Raw genomic sequence first — 26,206 nt, forward strand, 5'->3', positions numbered from 1 at the left:
AGTCATGTGTCCATACAAAATATTTTTACATCTCTCATATTCGGTAAGTAGGTCCTTATTACCCCCAAATGGGGCTTGTAGGTGACCAATTAGCGCTCTAACCATCATACTGGCAATAGACATCATGCATTCAGCCCAATGACAAAAGAGATCGCTTCGCTATTCAGCCTTGTCTTTGTATGAGTATAATAGTCATCGATTTAAAATATCTAACGGTGAAGCTCAAGTTCGTTCTTGAAAAAATAAAATAAAAAAAAAGATGAAAAAGGCGGGAATAGAAAACTTTTACTTTAAATATTGTTTTTTTTGGTTTTCTTTTTTATAATTACGTGCTAATTAGGAAAAACACATGAGTTCTGCAAGTGATGAAGATATATGCTGCACTCCCGATTCAATGAAAATGGAAGCTGAAGCAGCAATTAACAATATTTTATTATTGTAATGCCAGTTTTTTTTTTACTTAACTTACAATCGAGATGTAAAGCAGAGTAGTTAGCTCGGGTGTAAGCATCAATTGCACCATCGAACTATAGGCGCACGAGTGCAGCTAGCTCGAAATATCTCGGGCTAAAATTGATGACTTACATCCCATGGCTTAGTAGCCATAAAAGCCACCACAGCAATAAATAATAGTTTATTTATTGCTTTGGTCTGAGTTCTCCAATAAATAAATAAAATATAAACTTTGTAGATTTACATTTGTCGTAAAAAACAAAATGCATTTTATTTGTATCAGACCTTAAGGTCAGACTTATTAGATTAATTAGAAGATAGATGTTATTGTAATAAATTATTTTCAAATTTTATAGGTACTAGGAAATCATGAATTCGATCACGGCTTAGAAGGTGTAGTGCCATACCTTGAACATTTGGAACATGAAGTAGTTACAGCGAACATCATAGATGACGAAGAGCCAACAATTCAAGGCTTATACAAGCCTAGTATAGTTGTTAATAAGAATGGTAGAAATATTGGTATAATTGGAGTTATAATAGCCACAACTGATGTAAGTAATTAATTGCTAGCTACGATAGTTATGTGGACAGAGTTTCGAGTTAGAAATAAAGCACTTAAAATTGAATATAATTTGTAGAAATTGAAAGAGACAAATCGGGGAAAATGAATAAAAGGTTATTTTAGGTTATTGAAAAGGGCGCAAAAAAAGAATGCTGGGAGAGTTTCTTGCGCCGCTTCTTCTCTCTCAGAGCGCCATTTGTTATAGAAATGACATCAAAAAGAATTCTAAAGGAATCAATTTTGAGAAAATAAATGCCTTTTATGCCTTTTATATTATGTTAGGGTGTTACTCTGTCCTATTTTTATTAGAATATTAACTCGTTAGTCCTTCTGTCATTATTCTTAGAAACTTTTTGACTATAGTTTAATAACATTTTTCTATTAAGTTTTAAATGTTACTTATTATTATTATGTTATTATTAAAATGTTAGCTTGCTTGAGAATTTTAAAATTTGTTGAACAAAAATCTCTTTTGGGTTTCTTTCCTAGAACATATTGAATCAAGCTTTCTTAGATATTATATTTATATTTAAGATGAATTTAATCTTAACTAGGAATTGGCGTCAACTGGAAAACTTAGATTCACGGATGAAATTGAGACAGTAAAGGCTGAAGCTGAGAAGTTAAACGAACAAGGTGTAGACATCATTGTGGTCCTTTCACACTGCGGAATAGATATTGACCGGTACGTGGTAAAATAATTTCAATACAAAATGTTTTACTTATAAGTCCTGAGTGTCTTTGTTGTGAAGGTCCACAGTGCTGCAAAGTTCGATTCAGCTTTTCGTATTTTCGTAGGTAACACGATATATTTATAACCATTAATTTTTAAGTGAGGTCTTGTTCACTCTAATATCAGCTCGAACCATTTGACCACGTGCACCGAAGAGCTGCTCAAGCAAATAGCACTTAGCGCTGCGGGGAGACATTATGGGGAATGGTCGGAAGAACTGTTTGAGCTGATTCTAAACGCCAAATTCCAAATTCGATACGCCACAGAGGTTGATATCATTCTAACCTTCTGAATATGAAGGTATTCCTCTATAATACCGTTTTTAAGGAAATTTCTTCCACGGTTAACCAAACCATGGGTTCCTTGCGCGGTGTTTCCAGGAGTGTACGACATGGTTACCCTAAAAAAAGCGCGTACTAAGAGAGGCTAGCAATGCTCCTGATGCCTAAAGTGTTCAAAGGAGATAAGGGGGGCCTTGATCACTTAAAAGCAGGTGGCATATACGCTCGTTTGTCCTCCTTTTGCTTAAAAAATAAGTTTGTGTGATTTTTTTTTATATATAAATTAAAAACAAAATTATCTCATTACATATTAGGATACCTTACTATCTTCTTTAATTTGTAGACTAGTTCACCAAATTTCTGAGACTCCCATCCTGATGCCACTATTACTTCAATAGTGGAGGGCTTATTATACAAGTTGGAGGCCTCTTAGCACAGGATTTCAGCTAGATCACACTGCCATCTTTTTGGGTTTTGGTTTGCACTATTTGGGTTTTGGTTTGCAGGGCGCAATTGAAACTGAAATTACTTCTCTGGACTAATAAGACTGTAAAAATCTTATGTGGTGGCTTTTTTCACTGGTTTCTGTTTATCAAACTATCATTATGTGAGCCCAACGCTATATAAATTCCCATATAAAATATATACAGTCTATAAAATATAAGTTTAAATATAAACATAATATGCAATAAGAAATATCAAATACAGAATGGATTTAAGTCGAACCGAGAGTAAATTTAGAAAAGCTCTCAGGCTTGTGGGAAGTACGGACCACTAGGTAAGCCACTTTATGATGCGAAACTTTCGCTATTCTTGCCGCGTAGTAACCAGATACATAAAGTGGTGGCTTAAAAATTATAAGACATTTGTATTTTGGAATATATTTTGTCTGATATGAAACTGTTTTATTCGAAAGTTAAACTATCCTTATTCAACAGTAATAATAAATAAGAAAAAATTATTGATAAAGAAAAAATTTATTTGGAATAATAAGAACATTTTAACTGGAGCAAATCACGTACCAAGCCAATAATAAAGTTAAAAATTATAATTAAATCATCCAAGATAGGTTTGTACCTACATACATAATTACAGGTGAGATGTGATTGATTCGTGAGCAGGCGAGAGGCGAGAGCGGGTCGCGGCGGAAGGACACCGATTCCAAAAATAACAATAATCGAAACTAGAATTAGATTTATTAATTAGATTGTATAAATATCTAATGTTTTGAAATAGTGTTTTTGAAGTCGGTTATTTTTTGTTGAATGTTTTTTTATTTATTTTTTATTTTTAGTGAATTTGAAGTAAAATTTTGCAATGCAGCAATGAACGTTAGCCCATTGCAATATTATTACAGACAGAAATTCTGCCATAGATCGCTCCCTTACTGTAAGTCGTTTAGTCGTTTTATTGATCATCATATTTGACTACGACAATTACTTGACCATAACTATGTTATTGTAGAAGTCTTAAATATCCGGATAGCATTAAAATTTTGAGGTAACAAACATAAAAAATCACTTTGAAGTTGTATGTGCTTACTTTGGTTAGGAAAAATTTATCAAGGTGTATTTTTACGACGTGCGCACACCCAAGATTTGGTCAACAAGACCATTTGTATTATTTTTTATATTTGAAGGAGTACGCGCTTTTTTTTCGAATCGTCCCCGAAACATCGCACAAGGAAACTCATTCCACAGCTTTGTAGTACGTGAATGAAAGCTCCTTGAAAACCGCACTGTGGAGGACCGTCACACATCCAGATGGTGGGGATGATATTCTAACTTGTGGCGTGTCGTGCGAAGGTGGAATTTGGCGGCAGGAATCTGGTTAAACAGCTCTTCGGAACTCTCCCCGTGATAAATGCGGAAGAAGATGCACAATGAAGCGACATCTCTACCCAACGCCAAGTGATCCAGCCGTTCACAGATTCCTCGCATTCTTCCAAGCTTTAGAATCGTCATTTAACCTTGACATAATAATATTATGTCAGACATGTCGTTTTATACAATAAAACGCAAGAAAGAAATGCCCTAGAATTTTTTTTCCCTTCCATGGGGTGAGGTTATTAATATATATAACTTATTTCATTTCTGCATAATATAATAACATTTAATTCATATAATTGTGTTGTACAAATATATATAGATACATAAAAACCATTTAAAATTTCTAATACTCAATTTAATTCAATTATATTTTGTTTTAGTGAAATAGCTCTACACGGCGGCCCACATATAGATATAGTAGTCGGTGGACATAGTCACACCCTTCTTTACAACGGCGATCCTCCAGAAAACTCCACATATGGGGTACATGGTCCGTACCCCATTGTTGTTGAAAAGGAATCTGGTCCGGTAAGAATCAAATCAAAATCACTTTATTCATGCAGGAAATGACACTTATTTTAGTTTTAGTTGAGCTGTAACGACAAAGTGGCAAGAAACTCATTGCCACTCTTTTAAATCAACACTTACAGCTTTATCGTTTTACAAACTGCTTCAATCACATTATATTTTGTAAAGCTATGCAACAAAAATACTCAAAACATCAAAATATTGAATGCCACGATAAAGTCAAAAAATTAAATGTAAATTAATACGTAAAAACAAGAGTTATTGAGTACAGTAGATGCATCAATCCACACTATTAAGTGCTATTATAAATTTTTTTTATATAAGAGGGGGCAAACGGGCAAGAGGCTCACGGGATGGGGAAAGCTGAGGCAACCGCCCATGGACATCCGCAACATCAGGTGTCAAGAGATGCGTTGCCGGCCTTTAAGGTGGGAATATGCTCTTTTCTTGAAGGTCTCTAAGTCGTATCGGTTCGGGAAAACCACAGCTGGTAATTAATTCCACAAAGTGGCTGTGCGAGGCAAGAAATTTCTTGCAAAACGCGCGGTTGTGGAATGCCAGACGTTAACGTGAACTTTAATTAGAACAGTGAGATGCAAATGATTGTAGTTCGTCTGATAGTAAATTATCAGCACTGCTGATAATTTATTAAACATAAGAAGAAGTGTCAAAAAAGAATTGAAAAGGAGATGTTACGTCGTTATGACGATAAAAACCGCGGTCAAGCTAGAGACGCTAAGGAATAAAAGTAACTTATCAGCAATTTTTTTTCAACAGAAAAAATAAAAAATCCAATTAATCACTTTAAACTACATATTAATTATGTCTCGATTAAAAGTTACTAGAATATTAACAGTTTATTTATTTTTGCAGTAACTATATAATAGTTTTTATTGAATTATTTACATTGACTAACTCATATAATATTAAATTAAACATTTTTAATTTGTTAAAATGTGCACCAATTAAATTTTAAAATTAAATTTATGAACGATGGGGTACTCTCGCGTTCCACAGAGCCAACCGTTCAAGTCACGTATCGTTGATAAATCTTGTACGTCTTCTTCAACTCACAGTTTATGGCTTCATCTACAGGATCTACTTGTTGATAACTTTCTCAACCCCAATAATTGCATAGTAGGAAATTGACTAATGATGTCGCTCTTGGAAATCTGAAATATTTGATATTTATTAAGGTCTATCACCTAACACCCTCACTTCTTGGCTTAATACCTCATTCCACTCAGCCAACCGTTGAATTAAATCTATAGTATTGTATTAAATGATAAATTTATTACTTGAATACAATGAAATTTGTATAGGTAATGGAATAATGAAATTTACTAAAAGAAATGAAATAAAGAAAATTCCTCTAGCTCTCTAAGCTTCAAAGTGATCGAAAAAGGTTTCTCGTGTCTATAAAATAAATAAGATTTCAGCCCACGCTTTTACTATAGAAATTAAAAGAATTAGTTTACCTACGACGATTTTTTGATTAAAATTTATTGATTACATACAAGAGTTCCAAATAATTAATAATATTTTTTATTTTAACTGAATAATTGCCGAGCCTGATTGCAAATTGTGTGCGTATGTTTCAATGACTAAAATTTCGTAAGAAATGTTTTCGTGTATTACTGAAAAGAGTTCATACTTTAATGTTGAATATAAATATCGCAAAAATGGAAGAAGAAGAACTAAAAATAAAACCTGTCAATGTGCCATAATCAATAATAGCTACCCGACAGACACTGTTCTGTCAGTAGAAAAAAAAAATATGTACGTATTCGGGAAGGCTGTAGCCTTCGGAAATGTGAAATAACGTATTTCTGAATGAATATAAGATGTTGTTATAAAACGATACGGATTAATATCGTATTAATGTAAATGTAGCTTAATAAAATGTAGCTTTTATATTACCACTTTATAATTGACAACTTTTTTAAGGATTAACATGAATATAGTATGTTAACCTTTAGAGATAGGCATATGCCATCGCGAACTTTTCTTTAGACCTATATAAGATACAAAATTCCGACATACATACTTTTCCATCTCAAAGGGCTTAGACAGCGTTTTTGTTGGAAAGCTCCCAGATGGGCTATTTTTTAGCGACAACTCCAATATAAATATCGATATATTAATATTTTCACAAAATTTAATAAATTATATACGAAAACCTTCCTCGAGAACCATGCTACCCATTGGTAAAAACAACTCAATGGTAGGCCTCCCAAAAGATTTACCGAAGACCTGGTGAAGATCTCTGGAATAGGTTGCATTAACACAGAATCGATCGTCTTGGAGATATTTGGGATAATCTTTTGTCCAGCAGTGGACATCTTCCTGTTGAAATATTGATGATGGTGTCGTATCATATTGGAAAAACAAACGTGTGAACACGAACGCTCAAGGTGGTGAGGATAATAAGGAACGTAATCAAATAGCTTTAAAACATCACTTAACCCTAATTTTTGCTAAAGTAACCACGATAAGACCAAGCCACAGCGGTTCTCAGAGTCCATCTTGAACTCAAAGCATAACTAACGGGGACGCTGTTATGTGCTAAGACTCCGCTGTCCATCAGTTCTTCTGTATGTTGAAATTTTTAAGAAAGTCTGAATTTTGTTATTGCCGCTATTACAACACACAACAAAAAATCAATATTCAAACTAAGGCTTTTTTAAATCAAATCAAATATTTTATTTCGTTGGTAAGTAGTATTACACTTGAAATATGTCATTTTTTCACACAGCTCGTTCGGAATGCAGATTTCCTTAGATACAACGAGTAAGAAACTATAAGGTTGCTCTTTTCAAAGCAGAATGGTATTACAGGTTCTTATTTTCATTAAACTTACAAATCATTTCAATTACAATATATGCAAAGTTATGCAACAAAATACACAAACGTGAATTACTAAATGCATTACACGAGTAAGTTTAAAAAATGTATTTTAATAAGTAAATACATAGTTATAGGAATTATTGAGTACATAATTAAAGTAAAAATCCAGTAAATAAATACGGTGAAAAGTACAGGTGGATCTTTTAAGGATAAGGATACGTTTGTATGTATCTACTGGTCTGTTTAGTGCTAGTCTCATATTAAATTCTGTATTAAAGTGAGATTTGTGAGTCCTGTTGAAATTTATAGGTTCTCTTTTGCATTGAATTACTGAACACTTTTTAGTCTAAGTATTTCTTTCAGGTACTGATCGTGCAAGCAGCCGCGCATACTGAGTACTTAGGTGAAATTAAATTATTTTTTAATGAAACCGGACATCTCCAACATTGGATCGGCAATCCTCATTACGTTGGTCATGATATCGAACAAGGTAACATATTAGCATAATTACACTACGCATCTGATATTATATTATAACTAGGTACAAATATTCCGTATGAAATAAACGGTCCTACTGAAAGAATCAATATAATACAACAAATTAGTTAACTTTTCATAAAATCTATCATAAATATAGCATCATAATTTAAATTAAATTTTATTACAAATTATGGCAGATATGGTATTCCGACAAAAACACCTTTGAGAATTAATATAAATATATGACGGCGGAAGGCTGGTCACATGGTTAGAATCTTCGTAGCTGTCCATTTGGGGCGTTGTCCAATGTGGGCGTTGAACACGACATCATAATACAAAACTCACACTTATAAGCATTACAATTGTAATGGTAGGTACACTTCACAAAGCCTTACGATAATGTCATGACGTGGCGTTCCCGGCATGCGCGTACGACACAACCGCCTCGCTCAATAGTTCCTCACTGACTGCCACGACGTTCGCCCGGCGCCCGGTCTCGACCATCTTCGCACCGCACGCTGATTACAACCGAGCCAAGACGAGTACTGAAACATCTTCGTACTCGCTCGTGGTTTGACGTCCTTGACTTCGACATATAGATATGTAAAGTAAGCTTATAATTGAGATGTGAGATGTAATTTTTATGGGACTTTTTTGTTTCTCAATAGCAGAGAAAAATCACCAAATTAAAAAAACATCATTAATACTGAATCTTGTAAACTGCAGTTTTTCTGACATTCTCACACATTTTTATTATTTTTAAAAAAAGCTTTAAAATTACAAGCAATATACCTAATACGTTTTCAATCCAATTCGTATAACACTTCTGCACATGGGTACCTTTAAATTTTCTTTGCCAAATATCACAATCCTTCGTACTGGCTTGATGTCTTTTTATATGCATATTTGCTTAAAAAGTTTCGCATCTCGTGTTAATATTATCAACATTTTTCTGCAACGTTGTTGCAAATTAATGTAAGACTCTTTTAAATTACCGGATGACAACGAGGCTTGTTTAAGTATAGTGATCACGATTTAAATTTGTTACTAATGATGTGTTGCCCCTTTAAAGGAACAGTGATTGCTTGAAGATCTTTTTTCTCATATATGCCACAATATTATTCCAAATGGAAGGATTATAGAATTAAATCTTATAACTACATTTACAATACCTTAATAACACTAAATTATAACTATCATTACGGAAAAGCAAGTTAGGATATCATCCCCACCATCTGGATGTGAGGCGGTCTTCCACATTGCGGTTTTCAAGGAGCTTTCTTCCACGTACTACTAAACTGTTAAACGAATTTCCCTGTGCGGTGTTTCCAGGACGATACGACATGGGTACCTTCAAAAAAAGCGCGTACAACTTCCTCAAAGGCTGGCAACGCTCCAGTGATTCCTCTGGTGTTGCAAGAGATTGTGGGCGGCGGTCATCACTTAATAACAGGTGACCCGTACGCTCGATTGTCCTCTTATTCCATAAAAAAATCATACCAAGAATACTGGCAGAATTTCCACGTCAGATAGCTAGACTGATCTGTTTACCGAAATAGCTGCCAGCGCTTGGGTAGCCAGTAGCCCTATTGAGGCGAGAAGATAGTACTTTGTACATTCTCCACACCTCTAGGCTCCACGGGCCAAATGTCTCGACAACAAATGGCACAAAGTTGTAAAACTCACTGAGACCGACATATTTGCGATGTTTGCTGTCTTGCTCAGCCAGAGCACCAACTGACGTAACTTGGACATAAGAACGAGCCAGAGTGTCAACGCAGTTGCCTCCCACACCAGCGCCCTTCCCCGTGCCCAAGCCACCAGGGTCATTACGTCAGGACCACTTGGCTCTAAAACAGCTGGTATATTAAGAGCGGCAAATGCCCTGTGGATGACTTCATTATTGCTGGCAGAATATAGAAATGTAATTGATAAATTCCTACTTCTTCATACTACACCGATTTTATCCTACATTTAAGACGACCGAGTATGCATTTCTATGTCCTGGTATGCTTTTTAGCAAATAAACAATGAACATTTTTAGCACCGGATGTAATAGAAAAAATCAATGTATACTTGCCTGATATAGAAGCACTAGCAAAGCAAAAGATCGGTGAAAGTAAAGTATTTTTGTCATCAAGCTGCCGATGCGGTGAATGTAATCTAGGGAGTCTCATGTGTGACGCCTTCCTCAATTCTGTAAGTATACTATACATCTTGTTAATTCCAAATTTCATATGTCGATTTTTTATAATTTTTATCGGTGCGTTAAGAAGTTATTTTTTACTATCACTATCACAATCACTTATTTAAGTAGATACTATATTTTTTCAGCACCGTAATTTAATGTCACCAAAATGCAGATAATTCTTAATGCTTCATACAACTAAATCTAGGTTAGATATGGTAGGTTCATAGAAATATTAGTAATTCGCAGTATATACATAATATTTCCATCTTTAAATCAATAAAATAAACACATTAATGTTAACTTCAGAAAAAAAGAACTTTAAAGATAATTTCCCAACATGCTGGTATATTCTGTCATTTCCACATTTTCCGCGTTGGCTATATGGTCCATACAGCCAACGCAGCAATCTTCAGCACTCGTAAAGCGAATACCTCAAATTTTATCTTTAGTTCTTGGGATTAAATAAAAGTCGCAGGGCATCATCAGGTCAGGACTGTATGGCGGATGACTCATTATCTCGACACCTGCCATAGTCAAATATTTAACAGTCCGTTTTGCGGAGTGCGCTAAAGCATTGTCGTGGTGAAGGAGGATCCAGTTTCTTGTGTGCTGCTGTGGAATTTTTTCCAAGACAACAGGCAAACAGTGATTGACATACCAGTCTGCAGTAACTGTCCTTCCATCTTCTAGCACAACTGTCGCGAAATGACCTTTCCGACCAAAGAATGAGGCAATCATCTTTTTTTCTTGACTAAGAAGTCAAAGGAAGACCTTTCTTTACCTTAGTTGGCTGATCCTCGAAAGGAAACAGCCACTGAGCTGATTGTGTTTTAGTTTCGGGTTTGTAGCAATATATCCAGTGTTCATCACCCGTGACGATGTCAAATACTGCATTTGGATCACCGCCGTTGAACTAAAGTATGGGGGATTCCATCCATTGTTTTTGAGTAAGCTCATAACGAAAGTCATAATAAATCATTGACCGAAAATTTTCTCGCGTTAGGTTCATTTTCATGTGTAACAAAAGTTTTAGATTTGCTGCCAATTCACAAAAACAAATAATAAATGAATGCAATATACTACATTAGGTTACCAAAGAGTTCTAAAATTAAAATTCAAAAAAAGTTTTAACTAGCAATGTTTCTAGCTGGCCAGTTCTAAACATTTTTAGTGTTACCCACGTATTATTCTGCCCGAGTTATTTTCTTTATTATACTTCTGTATGTTTCAAATTATAATACTGTTATTATTATAATTATTATATTACTGTTTTGTTGTCTCTATATTTTGTATTTGATTGTACTTAAAAACAATGTTTATTCTAGTATATGTGTTATGTAAATTAAAGCTAAAATATATATTCATATGTTTTTCTGTCCAAGGTAATGCATAATGCAGAAGGTGATAATTGGCACCACGCTCACTTCTGTGTCGTGAATTCCGGTGGTGTTAGATCGAGTATTGAGCCTGGAGGTAAAGTAGCTCATATTGTAAGTCCGCAAAATGAAGAAGCCTTAATATATAGTGAAGTCGTTTTTTTAAATATCTCGTAAAAAAATTTAAACTCCGGCATAGAAATATTAGTCTGGGTTGGAGTTTACCCAACCCAGGTTAGCGAAACTCTCTAAGAAAAAAGCGATTCACTTGTTTGTACGAAACGAGCAGTCATTGGCCGATTGATAGATGACGGCAATTATCTCGTAAAAAAAGGATATAGCCAAAATCCAATACTTTTTAAGCAACTGTACGCTTTCAAACATAGCCGGATTACACTTCGTGGCCAATGACTTTAAACGTCATTGTTCGTGGCCAATCTGTTATAACTACTATTTCAAACTTATGACAAATGATACGTTTCATACTAAACTAAATTTAAATTTTTACCAGTTTTTAGAGTCTTATTACGTCGTATTAACATCCTTTTTGGTCCAACCTTTTGAATGTCGAATTTATATCTTATCCTAGGAGAGACTGGAGGACTTTGAATTTTATAAAATAACTCTAACCTGCTGATATGCTCTGACTGGGTGATCGGGGTGAATCTAAAGTTTTCCATTGAATTTCGGATTGAGATGGGATTCGAATTCTAAGTCGAATTTGTATACAAATACTAAGGAGTAATAATAATAATGAGCTCTAACTAACTAATCATGACCTCCTGAAATTTTTGCCTGTAGCTGGTGCAATTGACTATCATACAGGTAGAGGCGAAATATGGTGCCGTACCAAAAAGGTAAACGGAACACTATTACTAAGACTCCGCTATCTGTTCTTCCGTCTGTCTGTCTGTCCATCTGTTACAGTTGAAATTAACAAATATAATAAAAATAACTATTTAAGGGCGCCCCCTAAATGGGGGTGAACCAAACGTGATTTTTTTTTGCAGTTTTTAAAGGTTGCATTTGGCAGGTTTTTTTATATAACTTGGTTTTTTATGTGCAGATATAACATACGAGGGGATGCTTCTTGCAATGCCATTTGACAATACTGTAGAGGTATTCGACTTACTAGGGGAACACATTATGGAAATGTTAGAGTTCAGTGTCACCAATGAACCTTGGCCCGGAGCAACCATGTTACAGTTTTCTGGTAATTATTAACTATTATTGTATAAAATTGCTTTTCGTATTGTACGTCTCATCTATAGAGCTACGAGTTGTAGACATTGCTTGGTTAATCGGTGTTTTAATATAGTTTCCTGTTTGTTTTATATATCCCAGAATGTGCTTGTAATCCCAGAACTTGTTTGGGCTAATTAATTAATATATAATATTATAATAACTTTACTGCTAGATATATTGTTTAATCGTGAATGTCACTTGTGCCTGGCAATCCATAACCTCGTAATTTTTAACTGAATTCAATTCGGTTCTCAATTCGTCCGTATTTTTTTATGTTATGTACACCGATTTTGATAAATATTCAATTGTAACTAGAATTAAAAATATTAATTAGATTGTATAAAATAATGCAAATATTTTTTAACTTTTTATATTTTTTTAAATTTTATATATCTATTGTTTTTGAATAGTGTTTTAATGGACTTCAGATGTTTTTGTTAAAATTTTGAAGAAACATTTTGCCTCGCACAGTTATTTGAAATTTACTAAGAAACTCAAGCAAACAATTTAATTGTATGAGTTATACAATATCTGATACAAAGGTCAGTTTGTTAGTAAATCTACACTGGACGATGCTAGTAAATAATAATTCCTTTTCCTAAGAAAACTTCCGTACTTAGAAGTAAATTGATTAATTATACGAAAAATATATGATCCTTGAACTGAGGCGCGTTAAACTTTATGATATTAACTTGGAACTGGAACTTCTGTGTTCCGCGCGAATTTTCCAATTAGTGTAATGTGGAGTATAATTTGTTACCCAACTCACAGCTTCATTCTTATTGTGATGTGAGAAGCCACTGTTTATATTATATGAGGGAGAATAAGTTACTGGTAATTTTCCAGGGCTCCTTCCTTTCTGATTAGTTACCGTAACTTTTAGAGTGCCTGTCCCAATATAATCAACGGGGCTCTTACTGTGTTTAGTTTCTACTGTGTTTTTATGTTTTTTATGGAAGTAAGGACAAACGGGTCACCTGGTGTTAAGTGATCACCATCGCCCACAGTCTCTTGCATCACCAGAGTAATCACAGAAGCGTTGCTGATCCATTAGAAAAGTGTAAGCCGTATTGTTGGTCCAAACATGGAAGATTTTGGTTCATCGTGGAAATATTTCCTTAGCATTGTATTACAATTGATTGATTGATGATTGTGAAACTGAAGTGGCAGTGAGCAGGGCACATAGTTCGATGGAGAGATGGCCGTTGGGGCAGAAAAAGTCCTCGAATGGCGACCGCGTACTAAGCCCCCCACAAGATGGACAGATGATCTGGTCAAGATCGTTGGATAAGGGCAGCGCAGGACCCATCGTCGTGGAAATCTTTGGGGAGGCCTTTGTCGAGCAGTGGACGTATTCCGGCTGATGGTGATGATGATGTACCGCAATTTAATTTAACTTAATGTTTGGTCTGAAAAATAAATCAAATCAAAACAAAATCACTAAATTCAGATAGGTCACGGAAATGATATTTAAAAATATCAAAAAATAAACTCAATGGTCACTGAACGTTTTACGCCATCATTTGAGTCCCATTTTGGTCCGTTAACTCTAGTATATTGTAAGTATATATGGTATATGTAGCGTTTGGTAGTTCTTTATCCAAATCCTTACTTAAAACGCATTCCTTTTAGTCGAATAAATAACCATTAGAATAGTTTTCCCGGGTCAGTATAACAACGTACAAAACGTAATTTAAATTGTATTTCAGGGTTGCGAGTAAATTTCGACGGTTCACGACCAATAAACCAGCGTGTGGTGAACGTAACGGTCCGGTGCATCGACTGTGATATACCGAGATACGAGCCGCTAGAGCTTAATAAAGTTTATAAAGTCGTTTCACAAAGCTTCATGGCAAACGGAGGAGATGGTTTTAGAGTGAGTATGAGATATTATGCGACAATTCAGTTAATTTATTTTGTGAATTACTTTGAAAGTATAACGGGTTGAAAGGCGCCGTAGCTAGTGAAGTTACTGGGGATATGAGACTTAACATCACGTGTCTCAAGGTGACGAGCGCAATAATTGTAATGCCGCTCAGAATTTTTAGGATTTTCTAGGTGACAAAAAGAGACGAGATGTGCAGGACGTTCAGCTGATGGTAATTGATACGCCCTGCCTATTACAATGAAGTGCCGCTCACGATTCTTGATAAACAATAATTCTTAGTGGCACTACAATTGCGCTCGTCGCCTTAAGACATAAGATGTTAAGGCGCCCTAGAGACCGAAACAAAATAATGCTTCACGGCAGAAATAGGCGCCGTTGTGGTACCCATAATCCAGCCGGCATCCTGTGAATATTGATTTGTGTTGAAGGTACCAGAAGATGTCAAGTTACTCAAAACACCCCAGTGAGGAATAAGGAAGGAATGACACAAATAATCAAAATATATTCAAATATAAAAATGTACAACATAATCTTTAAGAAATCAGTGGTCCCTAAAAATACAATTATTCGTAGCAATTTGTGAAGCAATTTTTTTTTGGTAATCCTGCTTTCTCTAAACTATAGAATTAATAAACGTTATCAGATAGTTAGATTTCCTCATCTCTTTTTTCACTGTCTCCAGCTTTCGTATTTCCATAAAATTGTATTTATAATTTAATCGATAGAGTTTCCGAACTTCATGGCCTTTTCTTTAGTTTTTCTTAGCTTTACAATATCGAAAAGGGTTTTTATGGGATAATCTATCCCACTGGTAATTTTTCATTTACCTATACTATATAATTACAATGTTACTGTTAAAGGTATGCATTAACGGAACTGATTAGCCGGAAAAAATAGGTTTATTTTCGAGAAGCAGGTTAAGTTTGATATCTAACGTCTTAATTAAAAGAAAATATACTAATCTATACTGTAAGGTATATGACCTTGAATCTAATGTAGGTTCTAATCAAATATTACTGTAAATATTCTTGGTTGACGAGAGACGATACCATTCACTTTTTTACAAAATATTTTTTAAGGATAAGATATATTATGATTTGTAATGACTATAAATCTAGGCTAGGCGGTATGTTGTGAAAACATTTAATATAAAATGTATTGTTGTAAAGCTGTTCGCTCTCAAACTTAGCCGGATTATGAAACTTATGTTAAATCTCTCTGCACGTTTCATACTAAACTAAATTTAAATTTTTACTTACGCAGTCCAGCCTCTTATAACGTAGTATTGACTTCCTCTTTGGTCATTAGCATTTTGGAATATAAAAAATGTTCATTACGGAGGTACGATGATCTTGCGGAGTGACGCAAGTTCCTCCTCATCGCTCGAGGTCACTGGCATAATCGTATAGCTAAGTTTTAAGTAAATTACCTTTACTTATAACACCCTATATTTCTTTTCTCCGTCGGACACCAAGAGTCTCCACTCTAAAAGGAAGAAATATATGAGTGTTGACAAAACTCACATCTCATACTGGAATCCCGCTATTAATGCCAATGTTTTACTATTTTAAATTAAATCTCTAAGTAATACGACCATTTATTATTGTCGTAGCATGCAAGCCCCACCACTAAACCGCTAATGAACAAAAACCCTCTCTCAATCACCTCAAATCAGATTATTGAAAATGCTAATCTAAACGCAACTAGTCACTCATCCGCACCACGAATATATCAATTTTCAACTACGGTTTCCATATAGCGGTAATTAAGGCTACTTAATTTCAAATGTATATATATTTCTTTTATGGAAAAGGAGGCCAAAGAAGCGTACGGATCACATGGTGTTAAGTGATCACCGCCGCCCACATTCTCTTGCAACACCAGGGGAATCACAGTTTCGATTTCCTTAGAGAGACCTGCATCGCCCGTGCTGTCGTCTGCATAGTAATGTATGTAATGTTCTTAGAGGAGTGTCTTGTGCCATACACGATCAAAGGCCTTCGGTATATCCAGGCTAACTGCCAGGCCTTCCCCCTTGCTTTCAATAGCCACCGCCCATCTATGTGTTAGGTATACCAGAAGATCACCAGCCGACAGACCATGGCGAAAGCCGTACTGCCGATCGTTGATCAACTGGTGACCCTCTAGGTATACCAAGAGCTGGCGGTTAATTATGCTCTCCATGATTTTGAAGAGCAGGGAGGTAATAGCTATAGGCCTGTAGTTTGCCGGATCCGAACTGTCTCCTTTTTTTGGATCGTATTGACAAGGGCTGAGTTCCATGAGTCACGGGCTACGCCTTTTGTATATGAGTGCCAGAATAAACGTGTTAGCACCGGCGTCAACTCAGGGGCACACGTTCTAAGCATGGTTAGAGAAATCCATCCATCCGGCCCGCTCGACTTCCTGATGTCCAACGAAAACAGAGCTCGCCTACCAGTTTTCTGTCTGAACTGTACTTCAGGCATAGAGCTCTTACACCGTGGGATGGTTAACGGTGTTTTTCCTTTGTGGTCAAAAGTCGAGTTGGAGGCTAAAAGAGTGCACAGGAGATCGGCTTTCTCTTTTGCCGTATGGGCCAGGGTCTCATTCCTCATGTGCAACGGCGGGGACAGCTGGTTGAAGTTATCAAGAGCAGCTTTCGACAACGACCAGAACTTGCGTGTTCCGGTCGGGTAACTGGAAAGCTGCTCGCCGATTGTGACGACGTGCTTCTACTTCGCACGGGCGATTTGCCGCTTAGATTATATTTTGCTACACTAAAAAAATACAAGGCAAAAAATATCTTACCGTCACGATTGTGAAATTGAAAAATATATGAAATAAAAGCAATTCTTGCATTGTGATATAAATGTAAAATTCTTATTTCTTTAACAATGATGAAACGTTTTTTAAATAACTTATTCTGAGATAATTTATACGTCTGGATATATTCTCTTGCTGTTAGACAACCGATATAAACAGGCCAGGAATACTAGCTTAAAGTGCGTGACTAGGTACGTCTTACACTCGCGATTTGTATGACACTTAGTGTTAGCATGCGTGAATTGCTCAAAATAGAGGCTAGTTCTAAGCTTGATCAGACTTAAGAGCTTATGTCTCAAGGTGACGAGCGCAGTTGTATTGCCGCTCAGTTTTTAATATCCTATTTCGGCTACATTAATACTTTTTATGGTTTTTAAATGTATAATTTGTGCGGTATATTAAATACAGATTTGTTATTACTGGTTTTAGTAAATTACCAACAAATAATGCTACAAAAGCAACTTTGATTACCATATTACCGCCAAACTTTCTACTATCTATATGAATCTAGTTAATATTTTTATTATGAAAATAAAGGACGAGATTAGTATGACGTTCAACTGGTGGTAATTGATACGCCCTGCCCATTATAATGCAGTAATACTCAGTGTTCTTGAAAAAACCCAAAAACTCTGAGCGGCACTACAATTGCGCTCGTCACCTTGAGACATAAGATGTGTTAAGTCACTTAAGCCCAGTGATTTAATATAACTTAAAAAGATTCTTAAGTCATTTCATCAAGTCCTTGATAATATAAAATAGAATTAATATTCATCCCTATTTTTAATTCTATTCTCATTTTAATTGATAATCATGGTATTATGTAAGAAATATTATATTAAGGACAAAAATATTAATGCTATTTTTTTCAGATGGTGTCGGAAAATAAAGGTCCAAGTGATGTAATTGGAGTCGACAATACCGTATTTCAAGATTATTTGGAGCGGCGAATTCCCGTCATAAGGGATTTAGATGGACGGATACAAATCAATGAACCATGCTTACCGAATTAAAATACACTAAAAACATAACATTTTATTATTATAATAATATTTAGGATTCCCCAATTTCCTCTTTTCATTAAATACTCGTTAAAATAGAAATGTTTGAAGCAATCAAACTGAAAGTATCATTAAACAATAAAGTCTATTTTGCAAATCCAAACAAATCAAAGATGGCAGGCCTCTTCTCCACTTCTCCAATTGCAGTGAAAGCGCAATGGCATTTATAGCATCGCTATGGCATAGCGTAGCTACGGCATAGCGTCGCTACGGCATATTGTAGCTACGTCATATCGTAGCTACGTCAAAACGTCGCTACAGCATAGCGTCGTTACGGCACGGCGCGGCGTTGCCCGTGCATCACATCACAACATCCAAGTGTCTATGAAATATAAAGTTAAAATGATTTATTGATTGGCATGAATTTTATTCAAAATAACGAAAATAATCGTTACATTAAAATGAAGCAAACAAAATCTTTGCGGCCTTACAATTGAACTTGGTATAAAGTTATGACCGAGAATAAACATTCGCATATGTTGAGTATATTGCTGACAACACTGTCATTACAATAACAATTCTAAAGTTTACCGAATGTCAAGCAGTATTGCAAATAAGCGCGGGAAACATTATGCGTCCGAATAAACCAATAGTAAGCAAAATGTCTATTTGTAAACATATTCTTGGTTTATGAAGCGGCATAACTTAGTACTAAGTTTATTTGTAAAGCTGTTGAAGTTTATATGGAAATGTCAAACTATATTGGAATCACGTCATGTTTCTATTTAAATGTTATGTCGATGCTTATGCAATTTTCGATAATCGTTTATAGATAAGATTCTTAAAAATAGTGTACCAGTTATATTATGATGTCACAAAAACCGCCTGGTTTTATCTTAAATTTAATAATAATAATAATCTTAAATTTACGTTAAATTCTAATTAATGAAGTCGATTGACAAACTACCGTTTAATTATATTATTACTAGTGAAATTATAATTTCACGGCGTTGCTAATATACCTACGACCTTAGATAATTTATACGTCTAGATAGAGTCTTTTGCTATTAGACAACTGATAAAAACAGCCGAGGAGTATTAGCTTAGTGTGCGTGAAAAGCTACATCTTACACTCACAATTTGTATGCTCAACAAAATAGAGGCTAGTTCTAAAGTTTAGTTTTTTCGACGTTTTAACAGCTGTCATAGTCTATATAGACTTATAAATAATAGATACATGTAAGGTATGTATACGTTCCTAGCATTTTAGTTGTGTTTCAAAAAAAGCCGATGTGTATATTATTTTGTTTGGTCATCTATAGAGGATAACGGAAAAAGTATGACTGCACAAATTAATAGAGAGCGTGAAAAGAATTGTAATAGGTTGGAGGTAGACGTTCTTATCACGGCATGGTTGGGGATATATTAATGGAAGTTGAAATGTATACACTTTTATAATAAAGTCCCAGCCACTGTTCAGGTATAACCTATAAGTAAATTTAAATGTTTTATTAAAAAATGGCTCCGTCGTAAATCCTACTACTCCAAAACTGAATATCTAAGTGATCGGACAGCCTGAGAGTAGATTATGTTATTTTATAGCAATAGCTATGACAGTACAATATTGTGTATTTTATTAAAAGGAGCGCAAAAAACGAATGCTGGGAAAATTTCTTGCGCTGCTTCATTTGTTTCCGAAGCGGTAGAAGTATCTAGTATATTAGAAATGACATCAAAAATAATTATAAAGGAATCAGTTTTGAGAAAAATAAATGCCATTTATGTCTAATATACTTAAATATGTCCATAATCACTAGTTTCTTTTCTAGAAGAATGGCTCGACTATACGAAAATAATATGTTTGAAATACAATTCAATTATTTTTAGCATGCCGACTAGATAAGGATGTTGAGTAAACTTCAACGAAACAACAGTAGTTCCGAGTTGGTATGTACTTACAAAGAGAATCTGATTACGAAAAACAAGATTCGTTGACAAACCTATGTCATGTTGACCTTAGTTACAAGCAGATTGGACTATACATCAAAAGAATAATGAAGTAGTTAGTTGTCTAGGGGCACCTAATAATTTTTTACAGTTTTTTCAAGAATCTTCCTTAACTCTTGCATTAGTGTGCTCACGGATAAGTAAAAAAATAAGGACTACGTGTCACCTTACATAACAGTGTAGCACCAACAAGCCAATAAACGTGTGAATACATCGCCTCACGCACACACTTACACTACAGGCTGATAGGCGGCCATTATGAGAATTGTCATCGTCTGTGACAGATCAGATTGCGTCTCAATAAAATATCCCTTGTAACCACATACACACTAGCTTAAAGGTGCCTTCACTTGCTAATATCACGGCGCGGAGTCCTTATTTTTTTACTAGTCCGTGATTGTGCTGTATTATAATGTGCTAGATTAGAATGAGATATAACCTTCACTAAGTAATTGAATTACTTTTCAAAGTAAAACTAAGAAGCTATTACTTTATATATTGACTCAAATATGAATCAGAAAGTATTATATGACTCTATGCGTAAAATTGTTTCCATATGTACTCTGGTGTACGCAGAGCTGTTTTACGGCCGTTTTCAATAACATATCTACCATTAATTTAACTTACGAATACTTTGCTGTCACCGTTTAATGACAAGATCTTATCTATCCATAGTTATGTCCAATATGGTTATAGTCCAATGCTATCGTTCAATAGGTTATTGAAATGTAAGTAAGCATAAAAGGATAAATTTGTCTAAGTCTAGTAAGTTAAACTAAGGATACGAGTAGTATACTATTGTCAGGAGTTCAGTGTTGTGTCAACGGACTGATCACTTGACATTGACATTTCTTCGTGTATCGTCTACAGTATTTATTAAGGGGAGTATAACGAAGAGCTTTCCGACCATCTCTACTGCCCCGTTCACAGAACAGGTAAAATACATACTTCATTGTACCTGGGTAACACATGGCTAACTTTATTATGAATATATCAATGTCTATCAATGTCAATGACCATCAAGATGGTGAAACTCTTCATTACCATACCTCTATTGCGGTTTTCAAGGAACTGTCACCACTTAAACACACAGCAACATCAAAGAATATATGATAAACCTTACAGTATCATCTAAAATGAGATTCTCTATTGAGGCATTATGAAATAAACTGTTTTTGAAAAGATAGATAATTTTTGATGAAAAGTGATACACGTACGACAGTAATGTCCGAAAAATATAGTAATTTAAGGCTTCAGAAACTGTGGCTAAGCCCGGGTTTGATGGCCATAAGGCTATGCTTTGTGTATGGTAAGTTTGGAAGGATATTGTTCATTATGAGCTTTTACCGCAGAGCAGAATTATCGACTAACTAATCACTGTTAACCACTGATTAGATTAACGTAATAAGTTGAGAGAAAGTGGCCAGAATTGATCAATAGAAAGAGTATGGTCTGCAGTTTCGGGTTAACATTGAGAGAAGACTACTAATACCAGTGGCAGACTTCTTTGCACCTAATACCGGCTAGATTTTGAGAACCGCAACGGCGCCTATTTCTGCCGTGAAGCAGTAATGTGTAAGTATTACTGTGTTTCGGTCTGAAGGGCGCTTTAGCTAGTGAAATTACTGGACAAATGAGACTTGACATCTTATGACTCAAGGTGACAAGCGCAGTTGTACTGCCATTCAGTATTATTGGGTTTTTTAATTATCCTGAGCGGCAGTGCATTGTTATGGGTAGGTTGTATTAATTATCATCAGCTGAACGTCCTGCCCGTCTCGTCCCTTATTTTCAAAAAAAAAACTATTTGTCGCGTTTTTTGATCTCATAATATAATTAAAAAAAAGAGGCTTGTGTGTCCATATGAAAAGCAAAGAAACTATTTCCCAACCAATTAAAACCATATTCAGTATGAATAAGTTGATTCGTTTGTGTAAACATTTAACAGTCCTAATGTTATTAATAATTGAAAATTTATCTGTAAATTGCTTTTATACTAAAATAATTATAGTTCTACTATAATTAACTTATTTCCTCAATGGTTTGAATTTTATTAGAATTTCAATATAAAATGTTTACTTAAGTGCTATCAGACTAGGAATTAACGGTCATAGTTTTTAGTAGGTTTAATTTTACGAACCCACATGCCACTACCCGAGCCTATCTGTTGAAGTTGTTCGTCGTAAAATAAGGGCAACACTTAATGTAGCCAGATAACCTAACAACTAGTTATCTAGTTTGTTTTGTTGGTAATTAAATATTTTATTGGGGAAAAGTTCAAAGTTTCTACGAACACCAATTTGTTTTCATTTCAAATATATTTTTTTTTACTCTTAAGCCTGGTGCATAATAGAAGGCGAACCAAAGCCAGATTTTTCTTGTAAAAGTTTTCTCTTCTTTTATGAAAGAACGTGGGACTCGAAACCGCAACGTCTCGGATTCTGTCTGAGCGCTCTTCGACTTAGCCAGCCGTTCGAGTGACGTATCGTTTGTAAGTCTTGGTATGTCTTGTTCAAATCTCAGGTTGTGGATCCATCTACAGGATCTACTTTACAGTTGATAACCTGCTGATCCCCTAAAATGGCATATTTGAAAATAGACTTGAGATGTCGCTCGTTCATATCTAAACAAGTTGTTACATTTAAGGTATCTTCTGGAATTAATTAAATTAAATTTGTAACGAAAACTTAGGACCGATGCAGGTCTCGAACCCGCGACCTTTCGGGTTCTTTCCGAGTGCTCTTCCACTGATCCAATCGTTCGAGTGACAGTGAATGAGGGCGAGTGCAAATTGTATAACTTACAAGAAATACTTTCAGAAAAGAACTAAGAGAGGTTTCTATAACAATTTATAAAATATTATCGATTAGGAATTAGCCTAACTCATTATTTATAAATGTTTTGACAGCGGTTATACACACTGTTTCAAAACGTCAGCCGTCTAACTATTGCGGTTAATAGAAACAGCCCGTTCGCAGACTAACGGACGGACATTCGGACAGCGAGCCATATCTATAGGGCTCCCATTGGCCATTCTCCGATTACCTGACGTTTAATTTATATTAAATCATTTCCGATGCATCGTAAGCAATATTATTGCGGTGGTGACATTCGTTGTGTGCTTATTACATATCCAATTTCTTTTAGTATATAAGTTTAATACCACATTACAACTTCTTAACTTTAAGATATTAGACAGTTTTACAGTGAGTGAATAACAGATGAATCTGCTTATGAAAACTCAGGTCTCGTCGACACGACACAAGTCTAATAAAGACATGACTGGAATGGAATAACAAAGCAGTCTTGGACGGGCCAGAAAGATCTATTAAGTTCTACATTTAGATTTCTATGGATTTAAATAAAAGAAGTTGTAAATACTCTAATATGAAATACTTCCATGATACTTAATATTCTTAAATTATATTCGATAATAATATACGAGCGCGCTGTGGTCTGAAAGAAGATGTCATGATAAGGGTTGAGAAAGGAATGCTGAAATCGTTTGGACACGTGGAGCGAATGAAGAAAGAATGGCAAATCAAATATATAAGGCAAGTGGGTATGTCAGTACCAAATTGGGGACGCCTTGAAAAAAGGTAAGGTCTGAAGCAGCCAGAAACACGAGCATGTATAAAAAGAGTAATGAATGCAGAAGAAGCACACAAGGTTTGTAAGGAAAGAAGCAAATGGCGTTCTCTTGTCTCTGCCTACTCCGACGGGAATGTTGAAGGCAAGTGTGTTTGCGTGTAATCTCTATATTTTCATAAGGAATAAAACACGTGAACTACTAACTATATCATTAATTATTAAGAAAATTAAGGCTTTAAAAAGCCGGGATCGTTTAAAAAAGGATATAAATATCCTTTCTCTAGACATACAACGAGAACAGCTTGAATCAGAGACGATCGTGTCAGAATTATCTCTAATCAGTTTGACACTTTAGCGTTATATAGAGAGGTCGGGTATCTCTGTATCTTCTACTGAATTTATCATAGGGTTTTGTTCGGAGAAAATAACTTAGGTAAATTAGTTAGGAAGCCATTATGTGAAAACGCAATATTTTACCCGCATCATGTTGATATTGAATTCCATCATTCCACAAATGCGTTACACGAAATCTCTTACCTCGCACAGCGAAATTCTGAAAACATTTATCGGCTGTAGTATTTCCAAACCAATACGACAATCTTCAAGCTTAGATCATAGACACGTTTTAAAGGCACTGTTCAAAAGCATGCAACATAATAACTTCTGGTATGGCAGATGTCCATGGGACTCTTTTTAACTGTGGTCAATCGTAGCATTTTTAATTCATATAAAATTTGAAAACAAAATTATGAACGGTGTGGGACTCGAACCCGCGACCTCTCGTGTTCCGTGCGAGCGCTGTTCCAATTGAGCCAACCGTTCGTGTGACGTATCGTCGATAAATTTTGTATGTTTTTATGCAAGAGCGACATCTCAAGTCAATTTCCTAATATGCAAATATTGGGGTTGAGCAGCTGGTTATCAACTGTAAAGTAGATGAAGCCACAAACTGAGAGTTGAAAAAAGCATACAAGATTTATCGACGATAGAGCGCTCGCACTGAACGGTAGAGGTCGCTAATTCGAGACCCGCATCGTTGATAAATTTTGTTTTCAAATTTTATTCGTATAATTAATCCCTGAAGTGAGTTATCACTTTTAAAACATAACAAATTGCTTGGATTTTAATGATATGTTAATATTATATATCAAATTCGAGTGAAGTCAAAGCAGCCTACTAGTATTATTATATTGTTAAAATTTGTATCATAAAACAAACTTTACCAGAACAAAAATCAAAATTCATAGTGTGTCTACGAACCGCACGAGAGAACGTTTTAATTAAGCCTCGCCTAAGCAACAACTTTTGTGACTCAATTGCATTTGTGTGTTCTGTTAACTTTATTAACTTTTCTGCTGTTGCCAATAATAAAACTCTGGTCCGTATAATCAGAGCTCAGATTATTATACAGTATTTTTTATTATCATTTTTAATAACTACAGTCTCTCCACAGTGCGGTTTTCAAGAAGCTTTCTCCTTCGTACTACAAAGCTGTGGAATGAGCTTCCTTGTGCGGTGTTTCCGGGACGATACGACATGGGTACCTTCAAAAAAAGTGCGTACACCTTCGTTAAAGGCCGGCAACGCTCTTGTGATTCCTCTGGTGTTGCAAGAGAATGTGGGCGGCGGTGATCACTTAACACCAGGTGACCCGTACGCTCGTTTGTCCTCATATTCCATAAAAAAAAAACAGTCTTAACCAGCCGGCTTCTTAAGGAATTTAGAAGGGACAATCAAAGTTTAGTCTTTTATCCCTACTAATATTATAAATGTGAATGTAAGTTTGTTTGTTACGCCTTCACGCCTAAACAGCTGAACCGGTTTTAATGAAATTTAGTACAGAGATAGACAAGAGCTTGGAAAAGTATAAAGGCTAAGTTTTATCGCGAATAAAAGGCTTGGCGGGGTTGAAATAGGGGTGGAAATTTGTATGAAAGTTTGAACATAACATAATATCCAATTTCTTTTAGTATATAATAAAATTTAATACTACCTTTCAAGATATTAGACACTTTTACAGTGAGTGAATAACAGATGGATCTGCTTATACGAAAACTCATGTCTCGTTGACACGACACAAGTCTAATAAAGACATGACTGGAATGGAATAATAAAGCAGTCTTGAACGGGCCAGAAAGATCTATTTAGTTCTACATTTTGATTTCTATGGGCTTAAATAAAAGGAGTTGTAAATACTTTTTTTTTAGGTTTAGCCAAAGATGACTATGTCACCCCCGTGGCTTAAAAAAATCCTTAATTACATCACACAATATATAAAAAAACACAGAGAGCTACATACAACCAAAAAATTACAAACGCGTTAACTTAACACATCGTAACGAGCGACCGCGCGGCCCTTGATAGTGGAGTGGCTAGTAAGCTATTG

General features: G+C 35.2%; 1 protein-coding gene across 2 annotated transcripts in view; it reads left to right on the forward strand.

The window, feature by feature from the left end:
- The window catches only part of LOC126975444 (apyrase), a 47,063-nt gene that overhangs the window by 4,631 nt on the left and 16,226 nt on the right, over positions 1 to 26,206 (forward strand). Inside the window, exons 3-11 of one of the 2 annotated variants that reach the window (XM_050823338.1) lie at positions 810 to 1,007; positions 1,573 to 1,703; positions 4,242 to 4,389; positions 7,600 to 7,726; positions 9,761 to 9,915; positions 11,290 to 11,380; positions 12,350 to 12,496; positions 14,238 to 14,404; positions 18,094 to 18,252. In XM_050823338.1, the coding sequence (XP_050679295.1) occupies positions 810 to 1,007; positions 1,573 to 1,703; positions 4,242 to 4,389; positions 7,600 to 7,726; positions 9,761 to 9,915; positions 11,290 to 11,380; positions 12,350 to 12,496; positions 14,238 to 14,404; positions 18,094 to 18,234 (1,305 nt within the window). In that variant the 3' untranslated portion in view covers positions 18,235 to 18,252. Of the gene's footprint in view, positions 1 to 809; positions 1,008 to 1,572; positions 1,704 to 4,241; positions 4,390 to 7,599; positions 7,727 to 9,760; positions 9,916 to 11,289; positions 11,381 to 12,349; positions 12,497 to 14,237; positions 14,405 to 18,093; positions 18,253 to 26,206 lie in introns of those variants that run through there. The other variant, XM_050823339.1, reaches the window with a different exon arrangement.

The sequence above is a fragment of the Leptidea sinapis genome, chromosome 36 (genome assembly GCF_905404315.1).
Source record: "Leptidea sinapis chromosome 36, ilLepSina1.1, whole genome shotgun sequence".
Classification (NCBI taxonomy): domain Eukaryota; kingdom Metazoa; phylum Arthropoda; class Insecta; order Lepidoptera; family Pieridae; genus Leptidea; species Leptidea sinapis.